The sequence below is a fragment of the Haliotis rufescens genome, unplaced genomic scaffold, assembly GCF_023055435.1.
Source record: "Haliotis rufescens isolate VD_foot unplaced genomic scaffold, xgHalRufe1.0.p SCAF_4, whole genome shotgun sequence".
Classification (NCBI taxonomy): domain Eukaryota; kingdom Metazoa; phylum Mollusca; class Gastropoda; order Lepetellida; family Haliotidae; genus Haliotis; species Haliotis rufescens.
Window position 1 is genome coordinate 50,284,282 of NW_025964112.1, and position 16,772 is coordinate 50,301,053.

Genomic DNA, 16,772 nt, shown 5'->3' on the forward strand with positions numbered 1-16,772 from the left:
GTAGCCCCTCTGTTCTTAAAATGGAGTTGTCCGACATCGCCGAGGTCGGACTGTATTCAGGGAGCCATCATTATTTAAATACAGGTAAATATGTTTAAAGCTTTTACATTTTACATTCTATTAACATCCTTAAAGAGGTTGTACAAAATGTTGATATCACATATAAGAAATAAAGCCCTTCTTTGTTTGATTAATTGGAACTGTGAACACACCTAACACCCCCAACCCCCTCCACCATTCCCCCAGTCCCTTGGTCCGCTCAAATTGCACAGATCCTGTTCGGGGCTTTATACGTTTAATTGGTCCGCTCAATCTGCACAGATCCTGTTCGGGGCTCTATACGTTTTGCAACTACGTCACATATGCCCTTGACATTTCGAACTAACGCTAGTATGAAAAATCAGGTGGCCTGTCTGTTCCAAAGACAGGTAGGAATTACGCTGAATTATGCATTGCGTTCTCACTGTTGTGAGACACATTTGTTCATGGCTGATCAAGTTTCATGAATGCTGTGTGATTCTCCATGCTTCGCGTCGAGCTCCAGAATAATGAGTAAGCCAGTAACATCCTGGTACACACGGGTCTGGGTTTATATTCAGGACAACTATTGAAGGGCCGCTAATATAATATAGGACTGAATAACAGTTTCCAAACATAAGAAGGTCATATTGGCTGAATGTACTGTTTTCCAAATTCTAAGAACTCTGATGTTGACGTCGACATTGTAGCTTAAGGTGTGTGTGTGTGTGTGTGTGTGTGTGTGTGTGCGTGCGTGTGTGTGTGTGTGTGTGTGTGAGTGAGACGAACATCTATTCTCTGGAATGAACATATGTTACAGGAAAAACTAGTACTTGTCCGGACTATTGCCCATTTTATAGTGCTAGCCAACTGAGATACCGAGCTGACCTGTCTCTGTTTAGCCCCTTAATGTCGAGCGCCAGGTAGTGTAACAACAAGTACCATCTTTTTAACGTCTTTTGTAGACGCGACCGGGGATTGAACCACCGACCTTCCGGGGTATCACACATATATGACATGTACTGTTCCTTGTCATGGGGTATTACACATGTATGACATGTCATTTAGGAGATAAACCTACTGTGTTTTGAAACCTCTTTATTATAATTTGGAACCTCGCGCTAAAGCGCTCGGTTCCAAATTATAATAAAGAGGTATCTATTCTACAGTGGGACTACATCAAATTTCAAAACACAGTAGGTTTATCTCCATTCTACCATGACGGCAACACCGCTTTGAACATGGTGCTCTCTTGCAACGCGTAATAACACAGGTGCACAGGTCCGCTTTCTTAGGTCACAGGTAGTTATATATGTAACAAATATTAATAAAGTTCAAGATTAAAAAACACCAAAGTCGTGAGTAGTTCATAATAAGTGTTCAAAACACATAGTTTTTCAAACGAAGTTGACAAATTAAACTCCTATCTTAATCCAAAGAGAGATGTTTTAATTTCTATCAAACTGTTGCACACTGTTGAACACTGTGGACTTGGCTGTCGTTGCTCGGAAATTTGTGAGAGAGGTCATTTCTTGGAAATCGACCATGCCTTCATTTCTATTGTAGGGGTGACGGGTAATAGAAAAAAGGTTTTAAAATGCTAAACGAATATATTTCTACAGCAAACTTTATGAATTAACATTCTAATATACACTTAACATGTCTAAAAGTTATTAGTTAGATAGCAATTACCCCCAGTAAACAATAATAACATCAAAGTAAATGCCTCTCTACCCCGAACTTGGATGTGGCAGAACTTGACCTAAATCACGGTTACTCACACCTCGCAGCTGTCAATGGCTGGCGTGTATTAGAGACCTGTCTGGTATTAGAGACCCAGCGTGTATTAGAGGAAATATAGATACGTTTTACAGTTCATATGGGGGTGATCGATCGGCAGCCATTTTCTGTGAATCGATATGTAGGCTATCTATGTATTCATACGCACGTTTTTTGTGTGAAAAGGCTTAATATATTTGAAAGGGGTTTCCGTAGCAAAAAGGAAACCTCTTTTTAACCAATCAGAATCAAGCATTCATCAATGACATGTACTGTTCTGTGTCATGGGGTATTACACATGTATGACATGTCATTAGATAATACACATGTATGACATGTACTGTTCTGTGTCATGGGGTATCACACATATGACATGTACTGTTCTGTGTCATGGGGTATTACACATGTATGACATGTCATTAGATAATACACATGTATGACATGTACTGTTCTGTGTCATGGGGTATCACACATATATGACATGTACTGTTCTGTGTCATGGGGTATTACACATGTATGACATGTCATTAGATAATACACATGTATGACATGTACTGTTCTGTGTCATGGGGTATTACACATGTATGACATGTACTGTTCTGTGTCATGGGGTATTACACATATATGACATGTACTGTTCTGTGTCATGGGGTATTACACATGTATGACATGTCATTAGATAATACACATGTATGACATGTACTGTTCTGTGTCATGGGGTATTACACATGTATGACATGTACTGTTCTGTGTCATGGGGTATCACACATGTATGACATGTACCGTTCTGTGTCATGGGGTATAACACATGTATGACATGTAATGTTCTGTGTCATGGGGTATCACACATGTATGACATGTACTGTTCTGTGTCATGGGGTATAACACATGTATGACATGTACTGTTCCTTGTCATGGGGTATCACACATGTATGACATGTACTGTTCTGTGTCATTGGGTATAACACATGTATGACATGTACTGTTCTGTGTCATGGGGTATCACACATGTATGACATGTACTGTTCTGTGTCATGGGGTATTACACATGTATGACATGTACTGTTCCTTGTCATGGGCCATTTCACATGTATGACATGTACTGCTCTGTGTCATGGGGTATCACACATGTATGACATGTACTGTTCTGTGTCATGGGGTATCACATATGTATGACATGTACTGTTCCTTGTCATGGGGTATTACACATGTATGACATGTACTGTTCTGTGTCATGGGGCATTACACATGTATGACATGTAATGTTCTGTGTCATAGGGTATCACACATGTATGACGTGTACTGTTCTGTGTCATGGGCATTACACATGTATGACATGTACTGTTCCTTGTCATGGGGTATTACACATGTATGACATGTACTGATCTGTGTCATTAGGTATTACACATGTATGACATGTACTGTTCCTTGGCATGGGGTATCACACATGTATGACATGTACTGTTCTGTGTCATTAGATATTACACATGTATGACATGTACTGTTCTGTGTCATGGGCATTACACATGTATGACATGTATTGTCAAACACACATAGAACCCCTGTCAAACACACATACAAACTCCTATCAAACACTCACAGCACCCTGTCAAACACACATACAACCCCTGTCAAACACACATACAGACTCCTATCAAACACACATACAGTCCCCCTGTCAAACACACTCACAGCCCCCTGTCAAACACACATACATATTCCTATCAAACACTCACATCCCCCTGTCAAACACACATACAGTCCCCTGTCAAACACACATACAACCCCTGTCAAACACACATACAGACTCCTATCAAACAAATGTCAAACACACTCACAGCCCCCTGTTAAACACACATACAGTCCCCCTGTGAAACACACATACAGTCCCCCTGTCAAACACACTCACAGCCCCCTGTCAAACACACATACAACCCCTGTCAAACACACATACAGACTCCTATCAAACACTCACAGCCACCTGTCAAACACACACACAGATTCCTATCAAACACTCACAGCCCCTTGTTAAACACACATACAGTCCCCCTGTCAAACACACATACACTCCAAATGTCAAACACACTCACAGCCCCCTGTTAAACACACATACAACTCCTGTCAAACACACATACAGTCCCCCTGTCAAACAAACATACAGTCCCCCTGTCAAACACACATACAACCCCTGTCAAACACACATGCACTCCCATCGTCAAACACACTCACAGCCCCCTGTCAAACACACATGCAGGCCCCCTGTCAAACACACATACAGTACCCCTGTCAAACACATTCACAGCCCCCTGTCAAACACACATACATCCCATGTCAAACACACATACAGTCCCCCTGTCAAACACACTCACAGCCCCCTGTCAAACACACATACAGTCCCCCTGTCAAACAAACATACACTCCCCATGTCAAACACACATACAGTCCCCCTGTCAAACACACATACAGACTCCTTTCTAACACTCACAGCCCCCTGTGAAACACACATACAACCCTTGTCAAACCCTCACAGCCCCCTGCCAAACACACATACAGTCCCCCTGTCAAACACACTTACAGTCCCCTGTCAAACACACTCACAACCCCCTGTTAAACACACATACAACCCCTGTCAACCACACATACAGACTCCTATCAAACACTCACAGCCACCTGTCAAACACACATACAACCCCTGTCAAACACTCACAGCCCCCTGTCAAACACACATACGACACATGGAACATGCTCATGAAATAACAAAACCAACTTCTTGAATTTCTACCACAGCCCCTGCATTATTAATCAGGAATGTTATATAAATGTTGGATATTGCGCATGTAAAACGCAGTCAGGGGGTTTGAAAGCCTATTTGAACCTTGTACACAACTGATTACCTTACAAAATATCCACATGCAAGCCCTGTTGCCACCGGCATTACATTGCACTGACAAGACGCCGATCGAGGCTTACCCACATAAACGAGGGTCAGGATGGTTTATTGTCAGTAAAATGCCACACAAATAGCGGACAAGATGTACACCCCTCAGGACCCTCATATACACCCCACCCGGAGACACACGTGAGCCTATGGTATTTACTTCCTCGTTCCAGCTATACAAAATCTCAAGCTCTCTCTACGCGCTGCATTCTATGAAGGGATTAGTTGATTATCTGCTGTCCGTGTAAGCTATCGGGGGAGAGAGACGAAGGCGGGTGTGCCCGAGCTGTAGACGTCTGTTCCAATGTTATTGGTAAGTGTCTTTTCGTGGATGGAGGCGATATCAAAGACGCTTACTATCTAGTTATGTTATTATCTTACCGACTGTAAGTTAAACAAAAAGTAAGAGCCTATATATGGCTGTTGGATTCTTGAAATCAGATGAAGGTCCCTGTTTGTGGATATTTATTAGTCTAATGGTAATAATACTTAAAGTCTAATGAAACCAGTTACAGGACAAAGCAAGCAATAATAGCAATATAACATGTCTGGGTATCATCTTGTTCGGTAGACCGCCCCCGTTGTCTAATGGTGGAGCGTCCGCCAGAGAGCCGCGTGATACCTAAAGACGTTAAAGGTGGTACTTGTTGCTCGGCATTAAGGGGTTAAAACAAGGACTGGTCGGCTCGGTGTCAGTATACTGTGTCTGAGTTGGGTATTCATGTTAAATTGCGGCATTGTATCTCAGTAAGTTAGCACTATAAATCGGCATAAGTCCGGACTCGTACAAGCAGCCACACGCACTGGTGCATGCACGTCGCTATATAAGTGCAATAATCTTGGACGCGACGTTTATGCATATGAATCGGAATTTCTGCTCGGAATTGCAAAATGAAAACAAGGTAATTTGGCTAAGAAGTTTAACTTAAGATTCAGGTATATCGATGATCGGATATCGTTCAATAGCCACCAAAGAGCCCTTCCACTGATCTACCCACCTGAACTAGAAATAAAGGAGACCAGTGAGACCGCCTCATCTGTTTCATATTTAGATCTGTGCATAAAGATTCAAAGTGGCAAAATACTCTCCACAAGACTGCATGACAAGAGGGATGACTTCAACTTTCGAATAGTCAATTCTCCCTTTTATGTCGAGCATTAATAGTATTTCAGCAGCTCCAGCTCCAACTTTTGAGATACATTCGGGCATGCTCTTTCTACCAAGATTTCAAAGAGCGTCATACGACTCTTGCTCAGAAGTTGTTTGATCAAGGTTACAACATTCAAGGCCTCAGTAAAGCTTTTAAAATGTGTTTGTAGACATTTCCAAATTTGACGCATCAGTGACAAAAATGATGTCCAGTGCAATTCCCTGTTTTGACTTGAACCATATGTTCCCGTGTTTTTTCAGGTGAACAATTGACTTGTCTTTGCATGTGTTTGTGATGGGTGTCACCGGTGGGGCAGGATACGCTCATCTTTTCGCGAACACCTGGCATCATCACTATTTGATAGTGATTCATAAACACATGATCATGATATAGTCGGAATCTTACAATCGACCTTGATTTATGCAGAGATTTTCTACTTGATATGGAGGGGGTTTTGTCGCTTAGAGTCGCTTTAGAGCCTGCCTGTCCTGTCATAACATTGCTAAGTGCAATCAGATGTACCCACAGCGACAAAACGAAACAGGCATATGACACGCAACATTAGGTAATTCATTTGTATAGAGCAATGCGCCTTACATACTTCCAAACACATTATTCTTACCGTAAATTGAACGTGTGACGTATGGATGGAATGACATCCGATGTCAACGTTCACTGTGAAGCAGGATAATAGAAGCAGTGGCTTTAAAAATCACATAATACAAGTTGGATTTACCGCTTTGCCAATGGTTCAGAGAGAGTTATTTTCTTTTGAGGAATATTTCTAAGAATATGTCCCTAACATTATTATTGTGTTGAGTGCAGATGCAGTTCACATATTTATACCAAGTAACGCAAGAGCGACGAGTATATCCAGAATATGACAGGTCCCCAGTATTGTACCTGTCGACTTAAATGAAGATCTGTTCATTTCAAGGTATTGCCTGATTGATTGTGTGTCATGGTACTCGGTCCAGGAAAACCAGTGTTGGATAAATATCGAATACTAATCGAACTCCCGCGTAATACCAATTTTATGAAACGAGTGAATAGTTCACGAGTTTCATAAAATTGGTATTACACGGGAGCGAGTTAAGTATTTTATTTATTACTTGCCATTTGCAACTTTCTTTAGAATTCCACTGCCGTGTATGAATAGGCAGAAACATACACGATCCACAACGTAATCCAATTGAGTTTAACAGAATAATACTTCAAACACGTCAGACGTTGACACGTAGTAATTTAATACCACACAACGCCCCACCTTTAGAATTCAGGCGTCCGTTCCACAAAGTTATCGTAGCGTTACTCACATACTTTAACAGAAACGACTGTTGTTGCGCTACAATACGATCGCCTTGTGGAACGGGACCTGCACCACAAAATTCACAAATCACGTCATAAAATTCTCTGACGTGATTTGTGGAATTTTGTTGCAATATCCACCGGCGAAACAATGCCACGTGCCGATCTCCTCACGCAACGTCGTTGCATAAGCCAAGGGATGTTGAGAGCTTTCAATGTTTGTTAGAGTAACTTGTTCCCGCAGTACATAAGCACGCGCTTTGGTATTATACAATGTGTAATACAGCTGTATGTTTATTAAACTGTGATCTCTTCACGGGCAAGTAATAAAATGAGCAACGTACAACAGCCACGGCATCGTGCCACACACCTACGGCTATGGCTGTCAATGAAGCTTTACTTTCCGAATCTCACGTTCCATTCCAAAATTCAGATTTTAAACTGGTAGGATCATTGAAAAGGGATGGGGCTTTTTATGGAGTTGCGAATTATATTCTCTGTCTTGTTGCAGCAAGTGATAAGTCATCACAAACACATCATCACATATAGATCTATTTAGTTTCTTCGTATGTCTTCATGCATTGATCATTATGTTTTCAGGCGGAGCATAAGATACCCAACATCTTTGATGACTTGTCACAATCCTGGGGGATTACTTGAACATCTTGCAGGTAATATGATAACATTGGGACATATATGCTTTAAGAGGTGTTTTCTTTGGTCACACACGACTGACAATGCAGTGATACAGTGATTTTGACTTGGGCGTAACTTCGATAAATTAGTTTTCATTTTTAGTTGTGTTAATGTAATCATCTAAATCCAAACATAAACTGATTGTTGTACTAACCCCCCCCAAAAAACAACAACAAAAAACAAAAAACAAACCAAAACACAAAAACAACAACAACCAACAACAACAAACAAACAAAACAACAAAACAAACCAAAAACGACACAAACAACACAAAAAACAACAACAACATTAAACATTTGTATTATTATCCTGTTTTCGTTTCAGGTTGTAAAGATACCACTGAAAAATCCAGCGTGCGCATGTCGGTATTTTTTCGCTTACGTATATCAATGAATACTAAATGTTCAAAGTTTAATACCGATAACAATTGTACAAATGTCGATAAATGTTATTACATACATCATGTATGCAAAATCATGCATTTCTTTTCAGTCAGTGTTGCCAATGTCTAATCTGCAATTGTTTTAAGCACTACTTGTAATTGGTAAGTATAAACGTTTTCACAGTGTGACAGAGCGTGAATGTGGCATGATACCCGGACTGGTCCCCAACACCTTAGGGTTAATATACCCAAAATATTGCATCAATACATTTGGTAGGGCCTGGAAATGGAAGGATTTGCCTTGTGATAAAACTTTATCAAAACAATAGGTAGGCGTGCATTATTATTATTATTATTATTATTAATAATAATAATAATAATAATAATAATTATACCATCAATAGGAATGCAATATAACAGTCATGAGGCATATCCTTTCATATCCTGGCCTGATATTGTAGTAAACAATTTACATTTAGCAACAACCACTCCAACGCCACCAACGTGTGGCCCCATGACAGATGCCTCTCTGGGCGAGGACTGCTCCAACGCGCGATGTGTGGCCGTCAACAGCTCGTGTGTGACGACGTCAGCCGGAAGCCGTAGATGTGCCTGTGTTAACAAGAACGTGCAGATATCAGCTACAGAATGCTCATTGGGTAAATATGAGTTATTGTGTACATCATTATTGTAAGAATGGAATAAGGAATACGTTTCCTACCCTAGAAACGATGCATAGTACTGTAAACGATCTTCATTCAACCCTTTGTATTTCAGGACCAAGTGTTCTGTCAAGAACCACAAACTACGACTTCAAAACAGATCTATCTAGAACGTCAGTAACTGGTAAGTCGCCCTTCGAAGCAATCGTCGTGTTTGACAGACAACTTAAAAAAAATACAATTGTTACATTGTCGTCGTGGTCCATTCGTTTATAAAAGAGTTAAGTCGAATCTTAATATCATATTTTTTTTCAGTGGGATCAATCATGTTTGATGGGCTTAGTACATTCCCCACAAATGCCTTCTCCATAGAAGGTCAAGTATATCCTGATGAGGGGATACTGGACCTCATGAGAAACTCGAGTCACATTGATGTGGCACTGGTCAAGGAAATAAGCAATGCTAAAACATTTGTGGTGGCGTTACGTGCAACTTCCGGTGAGTTCACTGTGCAGCAGGTTGTGACCGTCAGGATCGAATCCTCCTCCTTCACACCAGAAGACGTCACAGTTATGCTAGTGGAGGGAACCAGGAAAGGCACGCTGATAGCTGACGTGAGGACTATTGGTAGTTTGGGAGGGTACAGCAACTTCGAAATGGAGACCACAGATCAGACAGCAAGGGCCCTGTTCAATGTGACCACATCGGGGCAGGTTCTCTGTGGGCAGGATATGATTTTAAGTGACTTTACCAATAACGACACAGTAGCTAAAGAATATATATTCAGTGTCAAAACGAGAGGACAGAGCGCAACAATTGCAACATTTTACATACTGTTATTTAAAGGAAGTTTTATTACAAGATTAGACGAGAACTGGGTGGGTGATATCTTGACCTACAGTTTAACGAGCTCTAAGTTCCAGGTCGACATACATGACACGCTCCCAGATGGACTAAAATTAACAAAGGACTTGACGAGCGTACGGCTGGTAAACGCAATAGACTTCGATGCTGGTATCAAAAGTATTGATTTTAAACTTGATCTGGTCACAACGAACAGAACAAAGTCAACTACAGTAGATGTCCACATCAACATTGACGACCTCAACGACGAACCCCCGGAACTAAAAGAAAGGGTATACCAGTTTACGGTACTTGCTGGATCTAAGAGAGATACTGTAGTCGGTGTTGTTGATGTCACTGATGGTGATACGGTTGGATGGATAACATTTCATTTGGAAGGCGAAAATAAAGACGACTTCAGCATAAACGACGATGGTGTTTTGACATCAAAAGTGGATTTAACAAGAGGCCGTTTCCCCTCCGCGATCCCCCTCCGGGTCAAGGCTTATGATGGAGTAACCTACTCTGATGAAGCCAACATCACTGTCTATCTCATCTCCTACACCATTAATGCAGTCAACCTCAACAAGACATTCCGTGGCAGAGTCAGTGAAAACAGTCCAGGAGCATTTGTGGCCGATGTCACAGTGTCAAACTATACCGGTTACAAATTTAGAAACCCTCGAGCTCACAGATTCTTCAGCCTGGATTCTACATCTGTAAGTACCATAGCAAGAAACACTAGCCATACCTCCTCCCGTTCTCCTATGCCCTAGCCAACTCACGGATGTGCAAACAAATATACTCTTCAAAAAAAGAAAAAGAAACACAAAGACAGATTTGTGTGAGGTAGGAAAATGCATTTATTCGAGGAACCGTACACGCTATTTAGCCACAATGTTGTGGAGAGAACATTTGGTGATTGTAGGCGTTGGTTGGTTGGTTTGTTGTTTAACGCCGCACTCAGCAATATTCCAGCTATTTGACGGCGGTCTGCAAATAATCGAGTCTGGACCAGACAATCAAGTGATTAATATCATGAGCATCGATCCAGGCAATTGGGATCTTGCTCGTAGACCTGCTGCTCTTAAACGGTTTCGTACGGTCTGGTCGGAGATTCTGCGCAGTCCGGGTATTTTGGATGCGGTTGAGGTGGCTGTGGTCGTCCTTTCACGTAGGTGGCTGAGTCGGATGTAGCGATCTTGGGCGGGGGTGGTTACTCTTGGTCGTCCCGATCTTGGCAGATCACGTGTTGACCCATGCTGTTGAAACCGATCCCATAGCCTTGTGATGGTACTGGGCGCTACATTGGAAACCCTGGCTACAGCTTATTGGGATTCCCCTGCCTGCAAGCGGCCTATGACGTTGTTTCTTTGCACTTCTGTTAATCTTGGCATGTTGTTGAACTGTCACTGTTCGATTGACGCAGATGACAGGCAATCAAAAACCCTGCACTTTAATACCGTTCATAGTGCTGCTGCTTGTGCAGTACGTGCAGCTCCGTGGTGCGTTTTTCCGAATCGTACGTGTTTTCCGACTAATGGTTTGCATGTCCTTTGCATGATATTTGTCACTGACGCTATAACCCATTAAACCTCATCATTTTGCACCCCTTGGTCCGCTAAGTTTTCTTTTATGGCCAAAAATATCCGTATTGCCTTTCATTTTTTTAAGAGTATATATCAGCATGTCCATTTCTGACGCAGAAGTCCTTAACAGTTGAATATTTCTTGTTGAAACTTGCTGTACAGATCGGTATAGTGGCGAACTGGTACATTTTAATGATTTGGGATTTTAATTTTTAATATTTTTTCATGACGACAAGTTGGACTTTACTGAAAATGAGGGTAGTTCCTGGAGTAGAACTCGTAAAACGTTGAATATTTATAGATGAAACTTGCCATGTAGATCAGTCTACTGGTGAAATGGTGCCTTTTGAAATTTGGGACTTAATTTTTAATTTTTTTTAATATGTTTTCATGACAATTTTGACGTAACTGAAAATGAGTGAGTGAGTGAGTGAGTGGGCTTAACGCCGCTTTTAACAGTATTCCAGTTATATCACGGCGTGTCAGCTTTATGGAAGAAAGCACGACGTAATGCAGGTCTCAGACGTTTACCACTTGGGTGAAACCCATGAGCACGCGTATGGTGCTGACAAACCTAGAAACATAGACCGCCTCCGTGGTCTTGTGGTAGAGCGTCCGCCCGGAGAGCGGAAGGTCCAGGGTTCGATCCCGGGCCGCGTCATACAAAAAGACGTTAAAAGATTGTACTTGTTGTTACCCTGTCTGGCGCTCGGCATTAAGGGGCTAAAACAAGGACTGGTCGGCTCGGAGTCAGTATACTGTGTCTGAGTGGGGTATTCATGTTAAACTGCGGCATGGTATCTCAGTGAGCTAGCACTATAAATCGGCATCAGTCCGGACTAGTACAAGCAGCCACATACACGTGCTTGCACGTCGCTATATAAGTGCAATAATCTTGGGCGCGACGTTAAACCCAATTTCACCTCACCTCACCTAGAAACATAATCGGGGCGAACCGGGATTCGAACCCACAGTCATAGGTTCCTGGCGTGCCCAACAGACGTAACTCTACACAGCTTATTGCGGCGACCGTGTCCCCTAACTGAAAATGAGGATAGTACCTACGGGGGCATTTGTCATCTGATGGCTTCAGTTAAGAGTCGATATGCAAGTAAAACACGTACTACGAATAACATTCTCTCTGTCAAGGGGATCGTCACAACAGCGATTGGTCTAGACCGAGAGAACGACGACCAGGCACACACTGAATTCGCCATTCAGGCTTACATGGGTAGTGACGACCAATGCTCACCTTTGGTAAGTAGCAATTTAAGGAACCTTTATGTATGTGTGTTAGGATATATACATCTAAGACTTTATGCTTGCAATATATCAGTGCAGTCGAACTTTGATGTGTCGTATTCCCGGTTGTCTCGAACTCACCTTCCGGTCCCTGCGAATTCCTTCTATATATATATCATCATTTATACTCAATATTTGAGGCATGTTTTGTGGACGTTTTCGATTCATGAACTGATTTCAGACAAAGGAATGTAGACAAAGCCAATTAAATTGCTCCGTCACAATTAGCAATTACAAACAGACTATATACTAACATATTTCTCATTTGAATGATTTGTGGTATTGCGATTCACACCTTAATGGACACAATAGCATTTAACATTCTGTCCCACAGACGATTGGTCAACTCATTACGAATATAACGGACTTGAACGACAATGCGCCAGAATTCTCCAGACCTTCTTACACAGGAAGAGTAAAAGAAAACTCCATTCCAGGAACTCTGGTTGATGATTTGGTGAGTGTGATAATCGAGATCTTGAATTAACCGAGAGAGAGAGAGAGAGAGTTGTTTATAAATATATACATACAAATATCAAAATAGCACTGAAAGGCATTCATTCGGCCGGATTGCAAATTAGCTTGTAGCAGTGGGGTATACTAAGTAATACGGAATGTAACGGCCCTAGGGTCCTTCGTCAAATATGTAATTAGGATCATTTTCTATTGAGCAGGTGGACATAGCTGTTACCGACGAAGACGTTGGAGTGAATGGTTTTGTAAACTTCGCTTTGACGGGACCTGGGAAGACCTATTTTGCTGTTGAGAAATCAAACCACAACAAATTCACCATAAAAACCAGTGGAACCCTGATTGATAGGGAAGTAACTCCATACGTAGTCCTGACATTAACTGGAACAGACAATTCATCTAATCCTAACACAGGCACCACTACACTCAACATCACAATCATGGACGTCAACGACAATGCACCACAATTTAACCGCGGGACGTCCGTACCTTTGGTGGATGAAAACGTTGGACCAAAGACTATCACTACGTTAACAGCTACAGACAAGGATGAAGGCTTCAATGCAAAGGTATCATACTCATTGATAGATGGGGGATTTGGTTTCTTCCAAGTTGACGAAAGTACTGGCGAAGTATCGACAACCAAGGCTATTGACAGAGAAAGCATCCAAATCTTCAACCTGTTAATCGAAGCAAGGGACCAAGGATCTCCTTCTCAAGAATCCGTGTTGACAATTACCGTCAATATTCGTGATGTAAACGATGAAAAACCTACATTTACGAAGAACTCCTACAAAAGTCTTTATACGGAAAATAGCCCATGTGACAGAAACATCCTGACAATGACAGCAACAGACCAGGACGTAGGAAGCAATGCTCACATCAGGTTCTCAACATCAAGTTCCAACTTTACAGTCGATCCAACCTCTGGCGCCATTAGATGTGTGATGCCTCTTGACTATGAAGAAATGCAGCAACATCTAATAGAAATAAAAGCAGAGAACCCAGGGTTTCCCACAATGAATGACACAGTTACAGTGGCTATAAACGTTGAAGACGAAAATGACAACCCTCCACGTTTTGATAAACCCAACTATCAGTCTGAGATAACAACTTTTGAGTGGGTAACCAACAACCCTGTCGATGTTTTTGAAGTCACGGACGATGATTCTGGAACGAATGGCCTATTTATACTCTCCATGAGCGGGGAGACGGACACATTCTACATTGATGGAGACACTGTGGGTGTGTTACGCATCAAAGAGGGCGCAAGTCAACCCGATGCTTCCACAACATATAACTTTGACGTTACAGCTACAGATAAAGGTTCTCCATCGCTAAGTGTCACAGCCCCAGTATCAGTTGATGTAAAGAAAATACAAGGCACTAGTACTGTACGGTTCAGTTCTAAAGACTTTGGGTTAAACTTTTCAATTGTGGAGAACCGATTATATACCACACCGTTCGGAAGAGCAAATGCTTCTCATGATGCCAGCGTGTCAGTTCGCTATACCTTAATCCATGGGGGTGATTTCCGTATTGATCCAAGTAGTGGAGCGCTGACTTGCAGTAAACCACAAGATCGTGAGGCAGCACCAAACCATACCATGATCGTCCGCGCCAGAGGTCTCGCCACTAACGCCTCGGACCTGGCTGTTGTAAGTGCGGGTTTTCCAATAGATGTACCACTTGTAGCTCGTATAGAACAGACATCTGGTATCATCACTTTTCAATAGTGATTCATAAACACATGCTCATGATATATTCGGTACGATGGACTTGTAGCGATAATTGGTTGTGATTATAGTTTTACTTAAACTTGTTCTGACTATATTATATTACACTATGTTACACTTGTCAAGGGGGTACTCAAAGTACGCGATCTAGACTACCAATTTTTGGGACTTTTGTGGAAGCCTCGGTGGCTGAGTGAGTTAGATCGCTGACTTTGTGTGTTGGCGATTAGGTGCCTCACCCTAGCAGGTGTGGGTTCGAATCCCGGACGGGACTCAACCCCAAAAAGTACAAGAATCTGTACTTTACTAAGAAAGTGTTATACCAAATATAACATTTGTTATATTATGTTTGTTGTCATATAGGCTTCCATAATACACCAAGGAACTGCATTTAAATTTACACACATGACGAATATACAAAGTGATAGAGTGATCAACTAATGACAAGGATTTAACAGTGAAAGTATTTGGATTCTTGCTTTTTGCTTTTTCATGTTTGGACCTCGTTGTATTTTCACATTATTATGCATCTAAATAAAAGCAACAATAAGAGTTCATTGTACGAACCGACTATATCATACGCATGTTTTTCTGAATCACTATTGAATAGTGATGATACCAGGCTGGAGCTGCTGGAATGTTGCTCGATATAACGGAAAAATTGAACATTTGACGTCATCTCTCGTGTCATATAGTTTTGTGGATGTTTTTGGTTTCTCTGAATATTTATACATTAATCTAAATATGAAACAAGTGAGGCAGTTTTACTGGTCTCTTTTATTTCAAGCTCATTTGGGTAAATCAGTGGAAGGGAACTGGCTATTTGACCATTATTGAATGATATCAGATTACCTAAAGCATTAATTATACTTTTTGGCCACATTAAACATTAACCTATTTTACGATTGTCATAAAGTAAAAACTGTAAGTGGGATTGTCTTGTATATCTCTTTAAAGTATTTGCTTGAATTGTTTCAGATAACAATAACTGTTGAAGATGAAAATGACAACGGACCTAGATTTCTGACAATACCCGAACAGCACGTGTTCAGTGTTAAGGAAAACTCTGCAGTGGACACGTTCATTGCACGCATCGTGGCACACGATAAGGATGCAGGTGACAATGGAACAATAACATACAGCATTGAGTTGCAGACACCTCGTACACGTAAGTTGCAGCCTGTCTTTGAATGGATATACTGAAATCTAATTATTTTTTAGACGAAACAATATGGTTAATCATTTTTGTTTATGGAAAAAGCACATTCTATTCAGTGAAGAATAGTTACAATTTAAAATATATTTGAAGTAAGTGGTGCCTTTTGCTATTTTGATTATTTTGGGTTTTCATTGTTACAGATGAAAATTATTCACTAAGTCTCATTAAAAGTCTTCATACATCCATACAACTGTCTGATCTATGTAAATAATGGCTTTTTATATCCGATAACATCAAGCGTCAACATCATGAAACACGAGTACAATACCTTAAATACCCTCTGTTTTCATTTACGGACATATCGTCTGGCATAGTATATCCATATACACCATATCTTGTGATAGTTGCACTATGCCAAGGTGCAACATGTCACAGCCGATCATCAACTTCGGTCAGATTACCGCATTCATTTCAATGTTTCATTGCTTGTTTGGAGTTTTGAATTTATGTTACGATTCACAGATTTCTCCATACATCCTGGAACCGGACGTATCACTGTTTCGGGAGATCTAGACAGAGAAGCTTTTGACGAATACAGCTTAACAATAAAGGTAACATTAGAATAATTCACAATTCATCTTGCGTTATAACTCATTTCTTTACAAGCCAACAGTGCCATCTGTTGCCACCAATGCTATTCACGAACGAACTGAATTTTATCACCGTTTCTTCCACTTG

General features: G+C 41.2%; 1 protein-coding gene across 2 annotated transcripts in view; it reads left to right on the forward strand.

The window, feature by feature from the left end:
* Nucleotides 1-589: 589 nt before the first annotated feature.
* The window catches only part of LOC124151203 (protocadherin Fat 4-like), a 30,502-nt gene continuing 14,319 nt past the window's right edge, over nt 590-16,772 (forward strand). For both annotated transcript variants that reach the window (XM_046523562.2, XM_048381924.1), the window contains exons 1-11: nt 590-734; nt 4,909-5,048; nt 7,795-7,865; nt 8,215-8,931; nt 9,050-9,118; nt 9,250-10,496; nt 12,516-12,623; nt 13,003-13,125; nt 13,343-14,797; nt 15,854-16,043; nt 16,557-16,645. In XM_046523562.2, coding sequence (XP_046379518.2) covers nt 8,679-8,931; nt 9,050-9,118; nt 9,250-10,496; nt 12,516-12,623; nt 13,003-13,125; nt 13,343-14,797; nt 15,854-16,043; nt 16,557-16,645 — 3,534 coding nt within the window. In that variant the 5' untranslated portion in view covers nt 590-734; nt 4,909-5,048; nt 7,795-7,865; nt 8,215-8,678. The remainder of the gene's footprint in view (nt 735-4,908; nt 5,049-7,794; nt 7,866-8,214; nt 8,932-9,049; nt 9,119-9,249; nt 10,497-12,515; nt 12,624-13,002; nt 13,126-13,342; nt 14,798-15,853; nt 16,044-16,556; nt 16,646-16,772) is intronic.